The sequence below is a fragment of the Bufo gargarizans genome, chromosome 4, assembly GCF_014858855.1.
Source record: "Bufo gargarizans isolate SCDJY-AF-19 chromosome 4, ASM1485885v1, whole genome shotgun sequence".
NCBI classification, from domain to species: Eukaryota; Metazoa; Chordata; class Amphibia; order Anura; family Bufonidae; genus Bufo; species Bufo gargarizans.
The window spans coordinates 326,731,875-326,751,257 of record NC_058083.1 but is presented as its reverse complement, the minus strand read 5'-3'; the positions used below and the strand labels follow the sequence as shown (position 1 = coordinate 326,751,257).

Genomic DNA, 19,383 nt, shown 5'->3' with positions numbered 1-19,383 from the left:
GAAATTGTTCAAAATTGGAAACTTTTGAAAAAGAGGCTGGTGACATGAAAAAACCGTTTCTAGAGAAACAATATCCCACAGAAATTTTGGAAACAGCATTGAACAAGGTTAGACAATTAGATCGAAAATCCTTCTTTAATACAAGAACAAAAGAAAAGAATGATGAAAATATAAGAATAATTGTCCCGTTCAATACCCAACATAAAAAAGTGAAGTATATACTTAATAAACATTGGCATTTTTTAAATAAAGACAAAGTAATAGGCCAATTAATTCCAGAATTCCCACAAGTCATTTTCACCAAAGCGCCCAATTTAGCACTTATGGTAGCACCAACTATCCCAAAAACTAGTAAAAATAAGATAGATTCATCCATACAAAAATGGACCAACACTGCAGGCTTTTTCCGATGTGGAAAATGTAAGGGGTGTAAAAACACTATGTTCCCCAAAAAAACATTGGTAGTGAAATCCACAACAAATAATCATCAACATACTATTAAAGATTTCCTTACATGCAATACCAATAGTGTCATCTATGTCATACAATGTCCCTGTAAGAGACAATATGTGGGAAGGACAAAGAGGCAATTGAAAGTCCGCATAGCGGAACATATCTCCAATATAAAGAAGGGGTACGTAAAACACACACTGTCAAACCATTTTAAACTTGTACATAATCAAGATCCTAAGGGTCTTGTTTTCTCGGCTCTGGAGAAAATAGAAACAGATTGGAGGGGTGGGGACCATATTAAGAAAATGTCAAGGATTGAATCACGATTCATCTTTGACTTGAATACCCTACTACCAGCAGGATTAAATGCTGAAATTGAAATATATGGATTTCTGTAGCCGTCCCTTTTTGGGGGGGGGGGGGGTTCTTGACCAGGGAGAGACCCGTGAGTATTCAGACCCTCCGAGTCTTCCCCTGGTGACGAACTCCCTCTCTATTATTATCTACAAACACTGAAATGTATTATTATCTACAAACACTGAAATTTATGAAGTTCCCCTGTGTGCAAACATAGAATATAGAATAAAATCAATAGGAAATACCTATCTGTTCCATCTAATTTTAGTGATATCTACTAATAATATATGCATTTTATATATTTTATATATATATTTTTTTTTATATTTTTTATATTTTTATATAACCTCTTATATTTTTATGTATTTCCTGAATTTACCTTGTACATTGATTCTGCATTTAAGTACCAAATGGAATTATCGATGTGGGACTGATGTGGAAATAATGTTAAAGGAAACACAAAAACGCAATGAAACCGCAACACATATAAAATTGTTTCATTCAATTGCACAAATATTATGTGCATTTTCACATTATCTATTTATTCACCTACTATACTATTTTTCTTAGTGGGAAAAGATGGTGCGAAATAAAGCACTTTCTATGTGAAGTAATAGACTTTGTGAAAATGTTGCGGTGACATATACATGCGTGCGCATATGCACGTATGTATATACAGGTGAATTATCTGAATATACATTAATGTAATTGGTAGCATGAAGGTGATATACTTAGCTGTATATTTAATCTAATTTTATAATGTATATATAAGCGATCTATCTGTACCATTGATTTGAGAAGAAAAGTGTACGTCACTTCCGATTTAAAACTAATTAATTTAATCGACACCTGATCAAGGTATTTAAAAGCCAGTCATTTCCATGGGCAGATCAGCCACTGATGAAGGAGTCGTAGTTAACTCCGAAACATGTTTAGTAACTTCCCCATGGAATAAAGTACTACACCGGAGGACCTTAAAGCGCTAAAAGAAAAAGGAAATAAGAAAGAAAAGGGATCGCTGATTTCTCAACTTGAAAAATTCAAGGCAAGCCGCATATCTGTCTATCTGGAGAGTCGGCCTCGTGGCAGAGTCCACCTTTGTAAAGCATCCAAAGATAGAAGCTATACATCACCGACTGATCTCCAAACACAGTACGGCTATATGAATAACATCAAGGATCCCAAAACCGCATCACTCCTACTTTGCTGCAATTTGTACAAGTAGCATTTACCACACGTGGGACGCCACCTGTGATTGACTAAAGCCGACAATACTACGCTACAATTGTGAGTATAACTGTTTTGGCTCTTTTTGTACTATTGAGCAGCAAGAGTGTATCGATATTATATGACGACCACTGAGTCGCTACAGCTGCAGTGACTATTAAAAAAGCCCTCAATCAAAAGGACTTTAGAAACAGGTGTAGCCCCAATCCCACCTTTGGGGTATTGATTAAGTGACAAGTACCCATCTGGAAGGACACTATCTTTACCATACAATTATCCAATATTACTTGATTTTATTGGGTTTGAATGAATTCAATGGTCTTTTAGTAAATGAATGTCTTTTAGTAAATGAATGTATTTTAGTTTAATATTTTTAGGAGTGTTGCATTTTATATTTTATGCAAGTTTACTTAACAGTGTATATCACTAATAAAACATTTGTATAACTATCTGTGTGATACCGAATATTGGTGTGCCCTACCATTCTCTGTTCTAAGTAGTGGATCTTGCCTTCTGGGCTACAGGCAACAGATATTACCATGACCCCAGGGAAGTTTATCCCATTGACTCGTATTCTCTCCTGCTATTCAAATGGATGCTAATATGTTATCTGGCATCACTCATATTTGGCCCTAGTATGTATGCTGAAAATGACATTCAAGTGCAAACTCCAGTGGATACTAAGAATTAATGCAATAGAATATTTTGATCCTAAAGGGAAAAATAATGTAAACAAGTGTGGATTAATAAGGGGACATAAATGTGAACATATGGAAGTTTAATTACCGTAGCCAACTTCCAAGAGCAGTGAGGGATGTACATAGAAATTATAGGGTCCAATAGCAAAACACACAAAAGCAAATTAAAAACATGATATACTGAAAACAAAATAATACATACTTTGAACATTTTCTGGCACAAAACCCTAAATCTACATTCCCTTTCTATAGTGATAAAAATCTGACTAACTGCGGCTGCCACTAGGTGGTCCTAAATGCATAAGGGGCCACACGTTTCCCAATAAAGTCACTGGGAATTGTATAAATCTGTACACAGTTACTAATACCAATTGTATTATTTCACTCTGCTACCAGTTAAGGGAAGCAAAGGCAGCTGGCCTCACTCACCACAGGGCTCATAACTATGTTGTGGTCCTGCTAAGCCATATTATATGCTTGTAATATTTGGTCTACATACTTGTTGACTTGTAAAATGTCGAGGATATCCGAGAAGATGATTTGCACATTAGCAATGCTGAGGATGGCTCGGTTAGATGACAGAGCAGCTTGCAGTGGGGCAGCGTACACATCCCTTACTATTGCTAAGATTTGGACATATTGTCTCTCACTCTTCAAGATTTCTCGAGCAAACTGTGACCGCTTATCTCCTGGATCTGCTTGTAGCTTATTATCCTGTATACATAAGAGATGCATTAATGTTATCAGATATGAAATAGAATTCCTACTCCCTTCTGTGACCCATAACACAGAGATCAGTGCTCGGCCTATAAGGCTAGCCGCAGAGCAGTCCAACATTTCCTGCATTTCATTATAGTACGTAGCACCTTCTTACTTTATTCATCTTACCCATTTATATAGCAGCAAATATATTCCACAGCACTGTACAGAGATTATCATCACTCCTATCACTCCTTGTCCCCATTAGGGCTCACAACCTAAATTCCAAATTAACCTATCCGTATGTTTCAATATGTAGTTAGTGATGTCCCGAATAGTTCGCCGGCGAATAGTTCCCGGCGAACATAGCTTGTTCGCGTTCGCCGCTGCGGGCGAACATATGCGATGTTCGGTCCGCCCCCCTATACATCATCATTGAGTAAACTTTGACCCTGTACCTCACAGTCAGCAGACACATTCCAGCCAATCAGCAGCAGACCGTCCCTCCCAGACCCTCCCACCTCCTGGACAGCATCCATTTTAGATTCATTCGGAATCTGCTTTCATAGAGAGAGGATGGACAGTGCTGCTGCTGCTGATTCAATAGGGAAAGCGTTAGCTAGGGCATTGTTCTGTGTCCACAGACTCATCTGCTGTAAGGACAGCATCCAGACAGCACCCCAAAAAGCCCTTTTCAGGGCTGGTACATCAGTCTGCTTTTTTTTTTTTTTTTTCGTTTTAAAGTCTCTTAATAGTTTATTAGAAATAATGCAGACAATTTAAAAAATCCCCATCAATTCCAATACAAATCAAGTACAAAGCTCAGAACTAAATTATTCCAGGATGTCGTAATGGTTCGTTAATTCGACAATGGTTAATCAATTCGACACACGTCCCCGGATAGGGGACGTAACAGGGATTAAACTGATAGGAATAGTACTAGTTAAGACACCACTCATATAGGGTGTCACAGCACATTGCTCCGTGCACGCGCAGTGCCCCAACTTGGGAGTAAGAGGACCGACCAAGCTGCTTTTTCCATCTCCCGGTTCCTAAAATCAATTCAGTTTGGTGTATCAGAGTTTGGTCTGTCACTGTGAAGGCAGTCGAAGGTACCCGGCCTAAATTTTTTTTCACAAAAGGCAATCCCTAATATGGGACGTAACAGGGATTAAACTGATGAGAATAGTACTACAGAAAATACCACTCATATCGGGTGTGATAGTAAATTGCACGGCGCAGACACAGTGACAGTGGGCTGGATTTAAACAAAGGGGAGGGAGCCAGCTATTTTTTAACCATCTCCCCGTTCGAAAAATCTATTTAATAAATGGACCCCAGATTGGGGACGTAACAGGGATTAAACTGATGAGAAGAGAGAACTATAGAAAATACCACTCATATCGGGTGGGACAGTAAATTGCACGGCGCAGACGCAGTGACCGTGGATTCAAACAAAGGGGAGGGAGCCAGCGTTTTTTTAACCATCTCCCCATTCGAAAAATCAATTCAAATCACCTTTCTGGGACCCTTAGTTGTACGTGGCTGGGTGGAGGAAGAAACCTTCAATGACATCAACGGGACATGGCTAGCTTGGTATCCAACCTTGTGCAAATGGGAAGTTTGCGGTTGGGCAAATGGACTGTTTGCGGTGCATTAAAAGGGGAGTTTGGTCTGTCAATGTCTGTGAAGCGGGCGTAACCCTTACACTACCTGATCGATACAACATCATACCTGATCGTATACACACACTGGATTGTTAGGTGATTTATGCCCTTTATGGATTAAAATCCAACTCTGCGTCAACTATGTAATTTTCCATGGGAGTTTTGCCATGGATCCCCCTCCGGCATGCCACAGTCCAGGTGTTAGTCCCCTTGAAACAACTTTTCCAACACTATTGTGGCCAGAAAGAGTCCCTGTGGGTTTTAAAATTCGCCTGCCCATTGAAGTCTATGGCGGTTCGCCCGTTCGCGAACATTTGTAGTAGGCAACTGGAGTACCCGGAGGAAAGCTACACAAACATAGGAAGAACATACAAACTTCATTGTCAGATTTGAACTTAGGACTCCAGGGCACCAGTGCTAACCACTGAGCCACCGTGCTGCCCATTATTTTCTCACCTATGAAGTTCCATACAAAAGAAATGGAGGCAGCGTCCCAGGAAAGGAAAGTAGCGCTTTTAATCTAAGTGATAGTCCAATAACAAGCAGCCCAAGTATATGCAACGTTTCAGCTACTCCTTAGCATTCCTCAAGCATGTACTTGGGCTGCTTGTTATTGGACTATCACTCATGAATTACGGTAAAAGCACTATTTTCCTTTTGTGGGACGCTGACTCCATTTTGTTTATCTGGATCTTTGAAGGTAGCTGTTGGATACAGCTCTGACAGGGGCGTGCATCAGGACCTAAGAGTTGAAGCTTGTGGTGGGAGCTGTATTTATTCTTTCTTTTTCATCTATGAAGGTGTACTTATGGAATGTTGTGAAACCACTTTAAACATCACTTCCTAAATATGGTTACTAATGCAGTCGCTTCTATTAGCTGCACTTTAGAATCTGGAATTGTGTCCTCCCTTGACATCACTTACAGCACAGTTATAATAGTTACCAGAAACGTCAGCTGTTGGTATTTGACTTCAGAATGACTTTGGGAGTGAGAAGCTTTCTCAGTTTGGTCAGCCTCAAGATCATCTTCCTGTTGCAAAAAAAATAATTACAAGACACTTTTTTTCATCAGCAGGCAGCAAATATATCACTTAACAGAAACCTTCTTAGAAAGACTCCTATGTACTTGGAACCGCAGTCAGGGGCATAGCTATAGGGGGTGCAGAGGTAGCAGTCGCTACCAGGCCCAGGACCCTGAGGGACTGCAGCACCAGCAACTTGTCCAGGAGCACATTCAGCTTCTGCACCGTTGGATGAGTGCACACATACTGTTTTCTCTTGGCAATCGCTTCGGTGATCAATTGCTGACAGAATGACTGACTAGGAGTAGGAGGACATGGAGGAGCATCAGGACCAGCAGATGATAGGAAGGACAGACAGCTCCCTTTGGCTGAGGTGGTGGAGCCTTGAATGCCTGAAATCGGGTGCGTGCCACTGGGTGATGCAGTGGTTGCTGTGGCAGGCTGGACCACCACATCGGAGCCACAGTTCTCCCAGGCCACTTTACGGTGACGCTGCATACGTTGACGCAGGGCCTTGGTGCCAACATTGGCACCCTGCCCACGCTTCACCTTCTGCCCACAGATTCTAAACATAGCCATGTTCCCCTCTTCCGGCGGTGATTTTCCCCCCAACAGTCTGCACTGACTGACTTTTACCGCCGCTGCTTCTGTGGACCCCTGCAACACTACTTTCCAGGCAGGTAGGCTCCTGCAAGGTGGGTGCTCTATCCTGGATACGTTTGGCTCCCGACCTCCCACTGCTGCCACCCTGCTGACTCCCGGCCACGACTTGCTGGCTCCGCCTCTGCTTCACAGGCAAGCTGCCACCCTCTTCTACCGATGATGATGAAGCCCCTAATTTACCCGGCTCCCAAGTGCGATCAGCTACATCATCATGATCGAGTACTTTCTGCACGTCACTGATGTGCTCCTCAACGGTCTCTGGGTCAGAAGCCTGACCGCTCGCAACACCAGCTCATCACTACTTGCCCGCCTACCGGAGGAAGCAGCGGATGTCTCCTCCACATCTTGGCTGGCCTGTAGCTGCTGACTGTCCTCTAGTAGCTCTAGTAGCTAGTGTCCTCTGTCCTCTATTATATGCCACTAATATATGCCAAAAAGGGCTGTAATTTTCTCACTTCACCACACAATGGCAAATACTTTTTTTTGTGCCACTAATACACTCCAAAAAAGGCTTTCGAACACATCGCTGCACCGCTGAACGGCAAATAAGACGTAGAAATATTTCCTTCTAATAAACCCTGTTAATGGCTGTATCAAACAGCACTTGCACCCCAATAAATTTGCTGGAATTACAAAGCTGTATAATGGCAATTTGGATCTGCGGTCAGTGCAGCAAGGTGTAATAGGATTGTTCCTATTAGCCAGGCTGCAAACTCCCCTACTGAACCCTGTTCTGCTTCAATACTGTGGAATGATTTCTCCCTATCCTTTCCCTGAACTTCAATACAGCAAAATAAAAGTTGTAAAATCTTTTCTACCACTGTCCCTAGCGCCTGCTGACGTCTCTCCCTGCACTAAGTACACTGGAAAATGGCTGAATCTATTTATAGGGCAGTGACATCAAAGGGATGGCTGGCTGCTGATTGGCTGCATTGTGGGTGATCCATCATTCCCAGAGTTCCTTGCTCAATGTTCTAACACGTGCAGCAGCCATTTTAGGAAAAAATGCGATTCGTTACCATGAAGCGTGAGGAAATTCGGATTTGACTTTATCAACTTCGATTCGCTTATCTCTAGCCATTTGCACCATAAAATAGTGCACAACTTAAAGGGATTGTCCAAGTTCAGGGCTGAACCCAGATAGAAGCTCTTCTTTAGACCTTTTACTACATATGAATGAGCATCAGTGATGTCACAGTGAGCCTGGCGATGTCACTGGCACAGATGAGCAGTCTATATTGTTGACCTAGGCTGTTTTGGAGGCTGGTACTATGCAAACAAGTCTCCATCTAGCATAGTGAGGAGAATCACGGCATGTCACCGGCAGTAAACAAACAGACCTTGTGCTGCTCGATGCACAGAAATGCTCCGATGCTCCACTCACATGTAGTAAAATAATAGCTTATATCAGCCCCTTTAAATATACTAGTTCTCTTTTTTTGATGCTTTTCTGTCAGGATACATAAAAGTGGTTAAAACACTAAGAGGGAGATTTATCAAAACCCGATGCTTTCTGCGCTGGTCTTGATATCCTCTCCGCTGCCAGAGGATCCACCTAATACATGACAAAGCTTGCTCCAGTAGCCCGTGTGAAGCTCGGAGAAAACTGGTGTAAATGAAGATAAATTTGTCGCGGCTGCTGGACATGCCCCTTTCCCACTCCCCCATTCAGAAAAGTGTCAAGGGCAATGTAAAAACTACCACTTGTGACTATTTCTTCAGAATTCTGGTGCATTTTACGGAGTAAACCTCCCACACTGTACAATATACACAAGCTTTATATACACTTCTATTTAGGTAAGACACTGGAGCAGACATATCTGATGTACATGGGGCCCAAAAATTATAGTGGTTCATTCTCTCTATTGGATCTCTATTCTGGCGAACCATAAATGAGGTGGGTTATGGCTACAACATCATTATCAAATTAGCAACTGGAAATCAAGGAGTCCATAAACTGTTCATATATATGGGTCTCCTGCTGTTGAGGTCTGTCCCTAGATAAGCTATGGTAAAATATTATGTGTCTGGTGACAACTTTGCCAACACAAACATCTGTCACTTCTATCAGGTTAACTGCTGTGACATCACAGTGGTTTTCAGTCAGGTAAACTACTATGACATCAGCAGTTGTTTTCAGGCAGCTAACCTGCTATGACATCACAAGTGTCTTTGAGTCACGTAAGCTGCTGTGACTTCACTAGTTGTTTTAAGGCAGCCAAGCTGTGGTGACATCACAAGTGTCTTTCAGACAGCTAATTTGCAGACCGCAAAACACAGAGGGTTGTGTGAATGTAGCCTTAGGCTAGGTCTACACGACGACATTTGTTGCGCGACAATAAGTCGTGCGACAGATAGGGCGCAACATTTGTCGCGCAACATTTTGTTGCACTAATGTCGCACGACAATTTTTATAATGGCAGTCTATGGTGTCGCACTGCAACATGCAACATGCAACATGCTGCGACTGCGACGCACCAGTCGCAGAAAAATCCATCTTGATTTCGCGCGACAAATGTCGCGTGACAAATGTCGTCGTGTAGACCTAGCCTTATACTGCTGCTTTTAGGTTTGCAATAGATGATACCTCTGTAATTCCAGCAAACCTTGCTTGTTATTAGGGTGCAAGTGCTGTGTGATACAGCCAGTAACAGAGTGTATCACTAGGAACTTTTTTTTACGTCTTATTAGCCGTTGTGCGCTGCAGTTATATGTTCTAAAGCATTTTTTGGCATGTATTAGTGGGAAAAAGAGAGCGTATTAGCCGTTCAGCAGTGCAGTTATATGTTTTAAAGCCTTTTTTGTGGTGTATTAGTGGGAAAAAAGGGCTTATTTGCTGTTGTGCTGTGAAGTGACAAAATTACAGCCTTTTTTGGGGTGTATTAGTGGAAAAAAAGCTGTGCAAGTAACATATGTTTCACTTTATAAGACGCACACGATGTTAAGACCCACCCCAGATTTTTGAGGAGTAAAATGAGAAAAAAATATTTTTTTATCAGACCTCAGATCAGACCCCTACAAATATCAGGACATCATATCAGCTCTCCATGTCAGACCCCCAACAAACCTCAGACCAGCCCTTTTCTTTTAGACCCCCATCAGCCCTTTTCTTTTAGACCCCCATCAGAACTCAGATGAGCCCTTTTCTTTTAGATCCCCATCAGCCCTTTTCTTTTAGACCCCCGTCAGACCTCAGGTCAGCCCATTTCTTTTAGACTCCCATCAGCCCTTTTCTTTCAAACCCCCATCAGACCTCAGACCAGCCCTGTTCTTTCGGACCCCCATTAGACAAAAAAAAAATAAACTTCTCATACCTCTCCTGCACCACGGCTCTGCCCCGGGTCCGGCGGTCTCTTTAGAAGTCGCGCTCCCCTGTCTTCTCTGGCCCGAGCTGCACTGTCACCTGACTGCGTGCAGCGTCAGGTCATAGTGCGCGCACTACGTCCTGACGCTGTACGGGGTCATGGCAGTGCAGCGCCGGCCCTAGCAAGAAGACCAGGGAGGGTGAGTATCGGAAGCGCTTGCACTTCTTCCCCGCTCCCTGCACCTAATGCATTCTAGTGAGCGCTTTCATAATGGAAGCGCTCACTAGTATTCACTTTATAAGATGCATGGCCATTTCCCCCTACTTTTGGGGGGGGGGGGGGGGGTGCGTCTTATAAAGTGAAAAATACGGTATATGTTTTAAAGCCTTTTTGTGGTGTATTAGTGGGAAAAAAGTGTGATTAGCCGTTCAGCGATGCAGTTATATGTTCTAAAGCCTTTTTTCGGGTGTATTAGTGGAGGAAAAAAAAAAGGGCTCATTAGCCTTTGTGTGGTGAAGTGACAAAATTAAAGCCTTTTTGGGGTGTATTAGTGTGGGGAAAAAAGTCTTATTAGCTGCTCAGCAGTGCAGTTATATGTTTTAAAGCCTTTTTTTGTGGTGTATTAGTGGGAAAAAAAAAGTCTTATTAGCCGTTCAGAGGTGCAGTTATATATTCTAAAGCCTTTTTTATGTTGCATTAGTGGGAAAAAAAGGCTCGTTAGCTGTGTTGCGGTGAAGTGACTAAATTACAGCCTTTTGGTGTATTAATTTCCTTTTTATTTATTTATTTGATCTAACAGTATGAAAAGTGACAGGCCCTGCAAAGGGGAGGGGAAGAGTCCTAAATGTTTCTGGCACAGTTCGCAGCACAGTAAGAGGACGTGGCAGCAGGGGTCACTTCGAAAGGCCTGAGCTCCCAGTGTCATCTAGCGGTCGTGTCTTGACCAGAAACAGAATGGTTGACTCGGTCATCCACTTCGTCCCAAGTGACATCAGACACATTGAAGATCTGCTGGACTACTGGGCAGCCAAACTGGATTTGTGGCCGCAACTGGCCGAGTTTGCCCTCGAAAAGCTGTCCTGCCCGTTTAGTAGTATGGCATCAGAGCGGGTGTTTAGTGCAGTGGGGGCCATAGTTACCCCAAAAATGTGGAGAGACTGAACTTTGTCAACATAAATCAGGCGTGGATCAACAAGGATTTCCACCCACCAATGCCTGATGCATCAGATTAGATCATCTATGCTGCCTAAAAAAAACCTTGACAAAAAAAAATGGTTTCTTCTGGCTACCTGCCTCAGCTACTATTCTGATGCTGCCACCCACCTGATGCTAAGTGCTCCTTTTTACACCCACCATCGTCAGCAGGTACTGTTATTGCCACTTACCTTCCCACTATGTCACCGGGTCACTCTGTGGTCTCCTGATGCTGCTGCCACCTCACCACTCAGGTCTCCTCATGCTGCTGTTGCCACCTCCACACTATGTCATTGGGCCACTCTGTGGCCTCCTCATGCTGCTGCTGCTGCCACCTCCACACTATGTAACCTTGCCACTCTGTGGCCTCCTCATGCTGCTGCCAACTCACAAGTCTCTGGGCCACTCTGTGGCCTCATGCTGTTGCCACCTCCACACTATGTCACTGGGCCACTCTGTGGTCTCTTCATGCTGTTGCCACCTCACCACTATGTCACTGGGCCATTCTGTGGTCTCCTTATGCTGCTGCCACCTCACCACTATGTCATTGGGCCACTCTGTGGACTTCTTATGCTGTTCTCACCGTCCCCACTCAATGACAGGGCCACTATTTTGCCTTTTTGGCCTGGTTGACATCACCATTTATTTGACCCTTCTTCTGATCTGTCAGAAGGAAGGAAAAATTAGATGCAAAATGGATCCTGTCTGTGTAGCAGCTGTAAGGCCTGTATGGTCCTATCAGAATTGGCTTGTGATTTTGTAGCCAAAAGCAGCAGGAGTGGGTACAAAATACAGAAGACATGCAAATATTCCATTCATGCGTCATCTCTGTTTTGGATCCACTCCTGATTTTTTGGGGGCTTTAGCAATACTGATGGATTACTGACCAAACGCTGACCGAGTGAAGGTGCATGCTCAACAGAAAAGGATCAGTTTTTTGGGGGTTATTGTTATGATGGATTAGAGGAAGGGCAAAATAATCAGTGATGTCAACATAAACTTACTGCTGACACCCTCTCCACTCTGTTGGGGGGCTCTACTTTTATAAGCTTTTAATAGAACAGGTGGAATCTATGCTGCCGACGGTATAAAAGGAGTGTGCATCTTCTTTGCGCTAACATCGACCTGTAAGGCTGAGCTCACACTTAAGTTATTTGGTCAGTTCTGGCCCTGTAACTGCCCAAATAAGTGAAGTGTGCAGTGATTCTAGGAGCGACACCTGTCATCTGTGTGTCATACAGACCCACAGTATTGTTTCACTACCACAGCAGACTCCCTATGTGTGTTACTGCAAGGCACAGTGTTGTACACCACTATACAGGCTCTCTGCAGCCAGGTAATAGCTGTTTTTTAACGTGATTTGCCACAAATAAATTCAGATCTAATCTTTTCGGAAAATTCAGTGAACCAGCCGAATCGAATTTTTGAGAAATTCGCTCATCTCTAATTGTGACATCACAAAGTGATTTAATGGGTTTGTCCAGAATTAGTAAAACATTGCTGTTTTCTTCCAAAAACTGCACCACATCTGTCCGCAGCCTTTGTGTGGTATTGCATCTCTGTCCCATAGACTTCAATGGACCCAAGCTGCAAAATTAGACACAACCCATAGACAGGGGTGCTGCTGTTTTTTGGAAGAAAGTAGCCATACTTTAAGACAAGTAGCATGTGACATCACAAATGTGTTTCAAGCTACTGTTACATCACAACTCTCGTCAGTAACGCTGCGGTCACGTCATTAGCTTTAGTCAGATGAGCTCAGGGGTGGACATACCATATTGAACACCAAATTAGGAGATGAGAATCAAGGGGCCCATACACTGTTCTTATACAGGGGTTCACAGTTGCTGGCCCTGGTAAACCATAATTGTCTTTTTACCTTCAAAAATGCTGACAGTGTATTATCTGTATTTCCCTCTGAAATCAGAAGCTGATGTCTGATCTCCTTGTTCTTGCTACATTTCCTTAGAAGACACATAGTAATGAACTCCAAAGGATGATCCTGTAATGAATGAAGAACATTAACAGACAATATTTATAGCATAAAAAAAGAAAAAATATAGAGTGAGTTTATTTCATTTTTACATACATTTTTCTCCTTGGCTAGTTCCACCAAAGCCTCAGTTATAGCCTCAGCAACCTTATAATTGGTCAGCACCTTTACCATGGGCATTGCATCATACATGAACTGCCCTACATTGAAAGAAAGCATTGTGTTCATGATTCACAGGTCTTATGTCATCTAGAAAAGTACCTCATAGAAGCAAGCTGATTACCTATTATCCTCCCAGAGACATTCCTCTGGAGATCAGCTAGATACTTCTTCATTTGCTTCCTGACAACATGCAGCGCCTCCTCCATTACATCGGCCAGTCTGCACCAGGCTTGCAGTTTCACATCAGTGAAGTACGAAAAAGGAGGGGATCCACTTCTTGGGGGTGCCGGCAGCCATTCACTAAGAACTGATGATATGGATATCATATTAATGTCAGCAGAACATAGCAGCATTACATTTTAGAGCTACGTATGGTTAGAGTTAATAGTATTCTGTTTGTCTTTAATTATTGGTTTAATCTAAAGCAGAGATCATCAGAGGGCAGGAGCCACATCACATGAGTCAGAAGGAGTGTAGTTATAATGACTATTAAAAGGGAAAAGCATAATAAGGATATGGCCAAGCAATATGACTTTTACCCTAATGTTAACCAGTGCACAACAGTATCTGAAGCTGTCAATATGATTAGTCTTCAGGCTCCCCATAATATGGGCTAAATGCCCAAGGGACACAACCAACCAAACATAGGATGTTAAAACTATATAAACACAACACAAACAAACTACTTCTATAATGGGAAAACAAGCAATTTAAAGATCAATATGAAGTGGGAAAATGCATGACAGTTTGAAAATCTACCAAATGCTAGTTGTGTCCATAATATGCAATGCCCTGATAAATTCAGGGAGCAATGTATGGGCTCATAGCCTGTACATGGCTACAAAGCCTATAGCCTATACATGGCTAACCGGGAACAGAGGGAAGAGACAAAGGAGTATTGAGTTTAAACTGCATTATCTATAGAGTACACAAGTGAGGAGATATTATACATCATTATTTTATCAGTGGAGGACATTTGACTGATGAATTTTTCTGTGCCACTGGGTGCATTTATACAAGGTTGGCCCACGAAAATCTAGCCCGCCTCCAGCGATAGTATGACAAGATGAATGAGCAAGTGGATTGTTTTTTGTTTTAATTACCCACAAGTCACAAAAGATGCTGAAAGTGGTCCCAGTTCACGTCTATGTATCTTTGGGCGGATTATGTTGGCTAATGCTGCTTGTGATGCTGCGGATGGTGTTTGTGAATGTTCTCCTTGAGTTCATCCAGGGGATGTGGATTGTTAGAGGACACTTTCTGTTTTAAATTTCCCCACAGATAAAAATGTCATGTGAACAAGTCTGGGGAATGTAGTGGCCATAACCCCTTGCTCACAGTTCGCTCTTCCGTAAACAGTTCATGATCCTGTGCCAGTGAGTTCCGTGAGCTGCGGGATGTTGTCCCATCTTGTTGGAAAAAGCAGGACATTTTTTCTTCTGGTGTTAGTTGGTTTCAAAACTGTTCAAAGATGTCCAGATAAATTGTGGTATTCACCGTTGATTAGAAGAAAATTGGGCCCACTATTCATATTCCTGACACTGCGTACCAAACGCCAATTTTCTGGTCGCGAAGTGGTGTTTCATGAATCAAATGGGGACTTTCTGATACATGAAAGCAAGCTTTGTCCATCATGAATCACAGCAATCATAGTCCGCAACAAAGTCCAGTAATTTACGTGTTTAGCTTTGTCAGAGTCTTTCAGTCCCTGCACACACGTTATTCAGCATGGTTTTAGGTTCCGTTTCCTGGAGGGACACTGAAGCTAGAACTGATCCCGTCGATTTCTGTGGGATTTTTCATATTCATCTGGTGCATTAGTTGTGATGTCAGATGTCAACTATCGCCAGACAGAAAAACGCTGCATGCTGCAATTTTCTCTCCAGTGCTATCAGTCTATAGATGCTAGACATGTAACATTTGTGTCTGACACCACAAGAAAACAACTGGCTGGACACAACTGATACAAGGCGGCCCATAAGAAAGTTGCCGCCGCCAATATCTTCTGCCTAATAGTAAATCTGTCTTAGTTGTCTATAGCAACCAATCAGAGCCCAGCTTTCATTTTCTCAGAGCCCTGTGGGAATGGAAAGCTGAGCTCTGATTGCTTTATTATTCAGTTTGATAAAAGTGGCCTATTGTGTCAGAAAGATGGTGTTCTCCCTAGAACAGTGAATAGTGATTGTAGAAGGCTATGTGGAAGTGCAAGAGACCTTTGCTGATAAGTAACCAGGAACAAAACCACCAGTTAAATGTTGTTTTTGGAGTCTGAAATGGCATCAAACTCACTGAATATACACTCGCCTAAAGAATTATTAGGAACATCTGTTCTATTTCTCATTAATGCGATTATCTAGTCAACCAATCACATGGCAGTTGCTTCAATGCATGTAGGGTTGTGGTCCTGGTCAAGACAATCTCCTGAACTCCAAACTGAATGTCAGAATGGGAAAGAAATGTGATTTAAGCAATTTTGAGCGTGTTATGGTTGTTGGTGCCAGACGGGCCGGTCTGAGTATTTCACAATCTGCTCAGTTACTGCGATTTTCACGCACAACCATTTCTAGGGTTTACAAAGAATGGTGTGAAAAGGGAAAAACATCCAGTATGCAGGCAGTCCTGTGGGCGAAAATGCCTTGTTGATGCTAGAGGTCAGAGGAGAATGGGCCGACTGATTCAAGCTGATAGAAGAGCAACGTTGACTGAAATAACCACTCGTTACAACCGAGGTAATGCAGCAAAGCATTTGTGAAGCCACAACACGCACAACCTTGAGGCGGATGGGCTACAACAGCAGAAGACCCCACCGGGTACCACTCATCTCCATTACAAATAGGAAAAAGAGGCTACAATTTGCACAAGGTCACCAAAATTGGACTGTTGAAGACTGGAAAAATGGTTTCTTGAATATGACAATGAGTTCACTGTACTAAAATGGCCCCCACAGTCACCAGATCTCAACCCAATAGAGCATCTTTGGGATGTGGTGGAACGGGAGCTTCGTGCCCTGGATGTGCATCCCTCAAATCTCCATCAACTGCAAGATGCTATCCTATCAATATGGGCCAACATTTCTAAAGAATGCTATCAGCACCTTGTTGAATCAATGCCACGTAGAATTAAGGCAGTTCTGAAGGCAAAAGGGGGTCCAACACTGTATTAGTATGGTGATCCTAACAATTCTTTAGGTGAGTGTATGTCAAGGAGCCCTAACTCTGCTACAGTGGTCATGAATTTAGGGTAACAATAATAATAATTGAAAGTTTCAGCCCTAAACTTACGATGATGGAAGGACCCTGTGGCAATCCCAGTTGGGGAACAAAATGGGACCCCAGCGATCTGAGAAAGGCGTCGTAGCATTTCCATTCCAGTTTCTGTAATAGAACATGTAAAACATGAGAGCAGGCTACACTCTGTACACGTGTAATAGTTAACTGTAGAGTTCCAGAGAATGTGGAAGAATTCACGAAAAGTGTAGTCAAAATCTTATATACTGCTGTCATTTCTCATGTGGAAAGCGATAGTGAGATGGAACATAACATATACCAAAATCTGAGGAAATAAAATATACATCAAACCCTTAAAGGGGTATTCCAGGATTTTAATATCGATTGCCATTCCTCAGGATAAGCCATCATGAAATGATCAGAGGGGGTCCAACATCCTTTATTCCTGCCGGTCAGCTGTTTCAGAGAAGCTCCAGAGTTGGGAAGGTGGTAATAGAATGACACAGCTATGTCCATTGTGCTCTGAAAGATGCTTGTAACTGCAGCACTGCTCTAATTCACTTAGGATACTTTCACACTAGCGTTATTCTTTTCCGGTATTGAGTTCCATCACAGGGGCTCAATACCAGAAAAAAAAAAACGCTTCAGTTTCATCCCCATGCATTCTGAATGGAGAGCAATCCGTTCAGTATCCATTAGGATGTCTTCAGTTCAGTCCCTCTTACGGTTTTTTCTCCGGCCAAAATTCTGGAACACTTGCCGGAATGCCGGATTCGGCATTAATTTCCATTGAAATGTATTAATGCCAGATCCGGTACCAAGTGTTCCGGAAAACCGGATCTGGTTTTCTGATCTGCGCATGCGAAAATAAATACTGGATCTATTTTTCTGGATGACACCGGAGACATGGATCCGGAATTTTAATGCATTTGTCAGACAGATCCGTCTACAAATTATATCCGTTTGCATACGAATTTCCGTATCCGGCAGGCAGTTCCGGCAACGGAACTGCCTGCTGCATCCTCACAACACAAGTGTGAAAGTAGCCTTACATGGGAGCAGCTCTGTTGTTACCAGCTCTTTTCACTACACAACGGACCAAGCTATGAATGTCTGGTGCTAAAGTTACTCTAAGACAGCTCATCACTGGGGTGCAGGGTGTCAGATCTCAGCTGATCAATATTAAAAATGTGTAATACCCCTTTAAGGACCAAGGCTAAAGAGGGCAGGATTTTTTTTCCTTATCACATTTGGAGAGTCAAAACATTAGTTTTCCCTCTATAGCTGTACGGGGGCTTGTTTTTATTTTATTTTTTTTCGAGTGGGGGTTGTCATATTTTTTTAATTAAACCATTTTGGGTTACATATAAATCACTGCTTAACTTTCATTATTTTTGTTGGGTAGATTGGAAAAAAATTGTGCTGTTGTTTTAGGCCTAGTTCACACAAACTTTTTTTTGCGAGTGTACGGGCCGTTTTTTTGTGTTTCGTATACTGTCCGTATACGGAACCATTCATTTCAATGGTTCCACAAAAAAAACGGAATGTACTCCGTATGCATTCCGTTTCCGTATTTCCGTTTTTCCATTCCGTTAAAAGATAGAACATGTCCTATATTTGGCCGCAATTCACGTTCCGTGGCTCCATTCAAGTCAATGGGTCCGCAAAAAAAAACTGAACACATATGGAAATGCATCCGTATGTCTTCCGTATCCGTTCCGTTTTTTCTGAACCATCTATTGAAAATGTTATGCCCAGCCCAATTTTTTCTATGTAATTACTGTATACTGTACATGGCATACGGAAAAACGGAAAGGAAACGGAAACACAACGGAACTCAAAAGCGGAACAACGGATCCGTGAAAAACGGACCGCAAAAAACTATAAAAGCCATACGTTCGTGTGAACTAGGCCTTAAACTGACAATCTATAATGGCTATTTCAGTGTTTTGCGGTCCGTTTTTCATGGATCCGTTGTTCCGTTTTTTTGCTTCCGTTGTGTTTTCATTTCCGTTTTTCCATATGGCATATACAGTATACAGTAATTACATAGAAAAAATTGGGCTGGGCATAACATTTTAAATAGATGGTTCAGAAAAAAAACGCATTTCCGTATGTGTTCCGTTTTTTTGGCGGACCTATTGACTTGAATGGAGCCATGGAATGTGATTTGCGGGCAATAATAGGACATGTTCTATCTTTCAACGGAACGGAAAAACGGAAATACGGAAACGGAATGCATACAGAGTACATACCGTTTTTTTTTTTGCGGAACCATTGAAATGAATGGTTCCGTATACGGACCGTATACGGAACGCAAAAAACGGCCCGCAAAAAGGAAACAAAAAACGGTAGTGTGAAAGAGGCCTTAGACTGTGCCTTTGTTAGGCAACCTTTGGTGCCCTAAGATTGCTCCAAGGGGCACTGATAGGATAACAGAGGGAGCCCCTTCTCTCTAAGAACCTAGAATACTGCAGTTTCTATTGACTGTGGCAACTACGAGGATAAAGTGCCAGGATCTAAGCTAGCTTGGATAGGGGGATGTCGGCTGTAAATTGCAGCTGGCATCCATTGCTGATAGCGTGGGCACATCTCCTTACTTGTCCCAGAAAAGTATATAGGATTTACTGTCCTATGCGACTAATATCTAAAAGATAAAAGGCAGCAGATACAAGTCAGACCTGCTCACAGTGGAGTGCTCACTATGGAGGCAGA

General features: G+C 42.5%; 1 protein-coding gene across 1 annotated transcript in view; it reads right to left on the bottom strand.

Moving 5' to 3' along the window:
- ECT2L (epithelial cell transforming 2 like) overlaps window positions 1–19,383 on the bottom strand; it is a 55,365-nt gene that overhangs the window by 23,249 nt on the left and 12,733 nt on the right. Inside the window, exons 10-15 of the mRNA XM_044291722.1 lie at window positions 16,723–16,815; window positions 13,563–13,748; window positions 13,376–13,479; window positions 13,166–13,288; window positions 6,046–6,132; window positions 3,235–3,449 (exon numbers count right to left, since the gene is read on the bottom strand). Of these exons, the coding sequence (XP_044147657.1) occupies window positions 3,235–3,449; window positions 6,046–6,132; window positions 13,166–13,288; window positions 13,376–13,479; window positions 13,563–13,748; window positions 16,723–16,815 (808 nt within the window). The remainder of the gene's footprint in view (window positions 1–3,234; window positions 3,450–6,045; window positions 6,133–13,165; window positions 13,289–13,375; window positions 13,480–13,562; window positions 13,749–16,722; window positions 16,816–19,383) is intronic.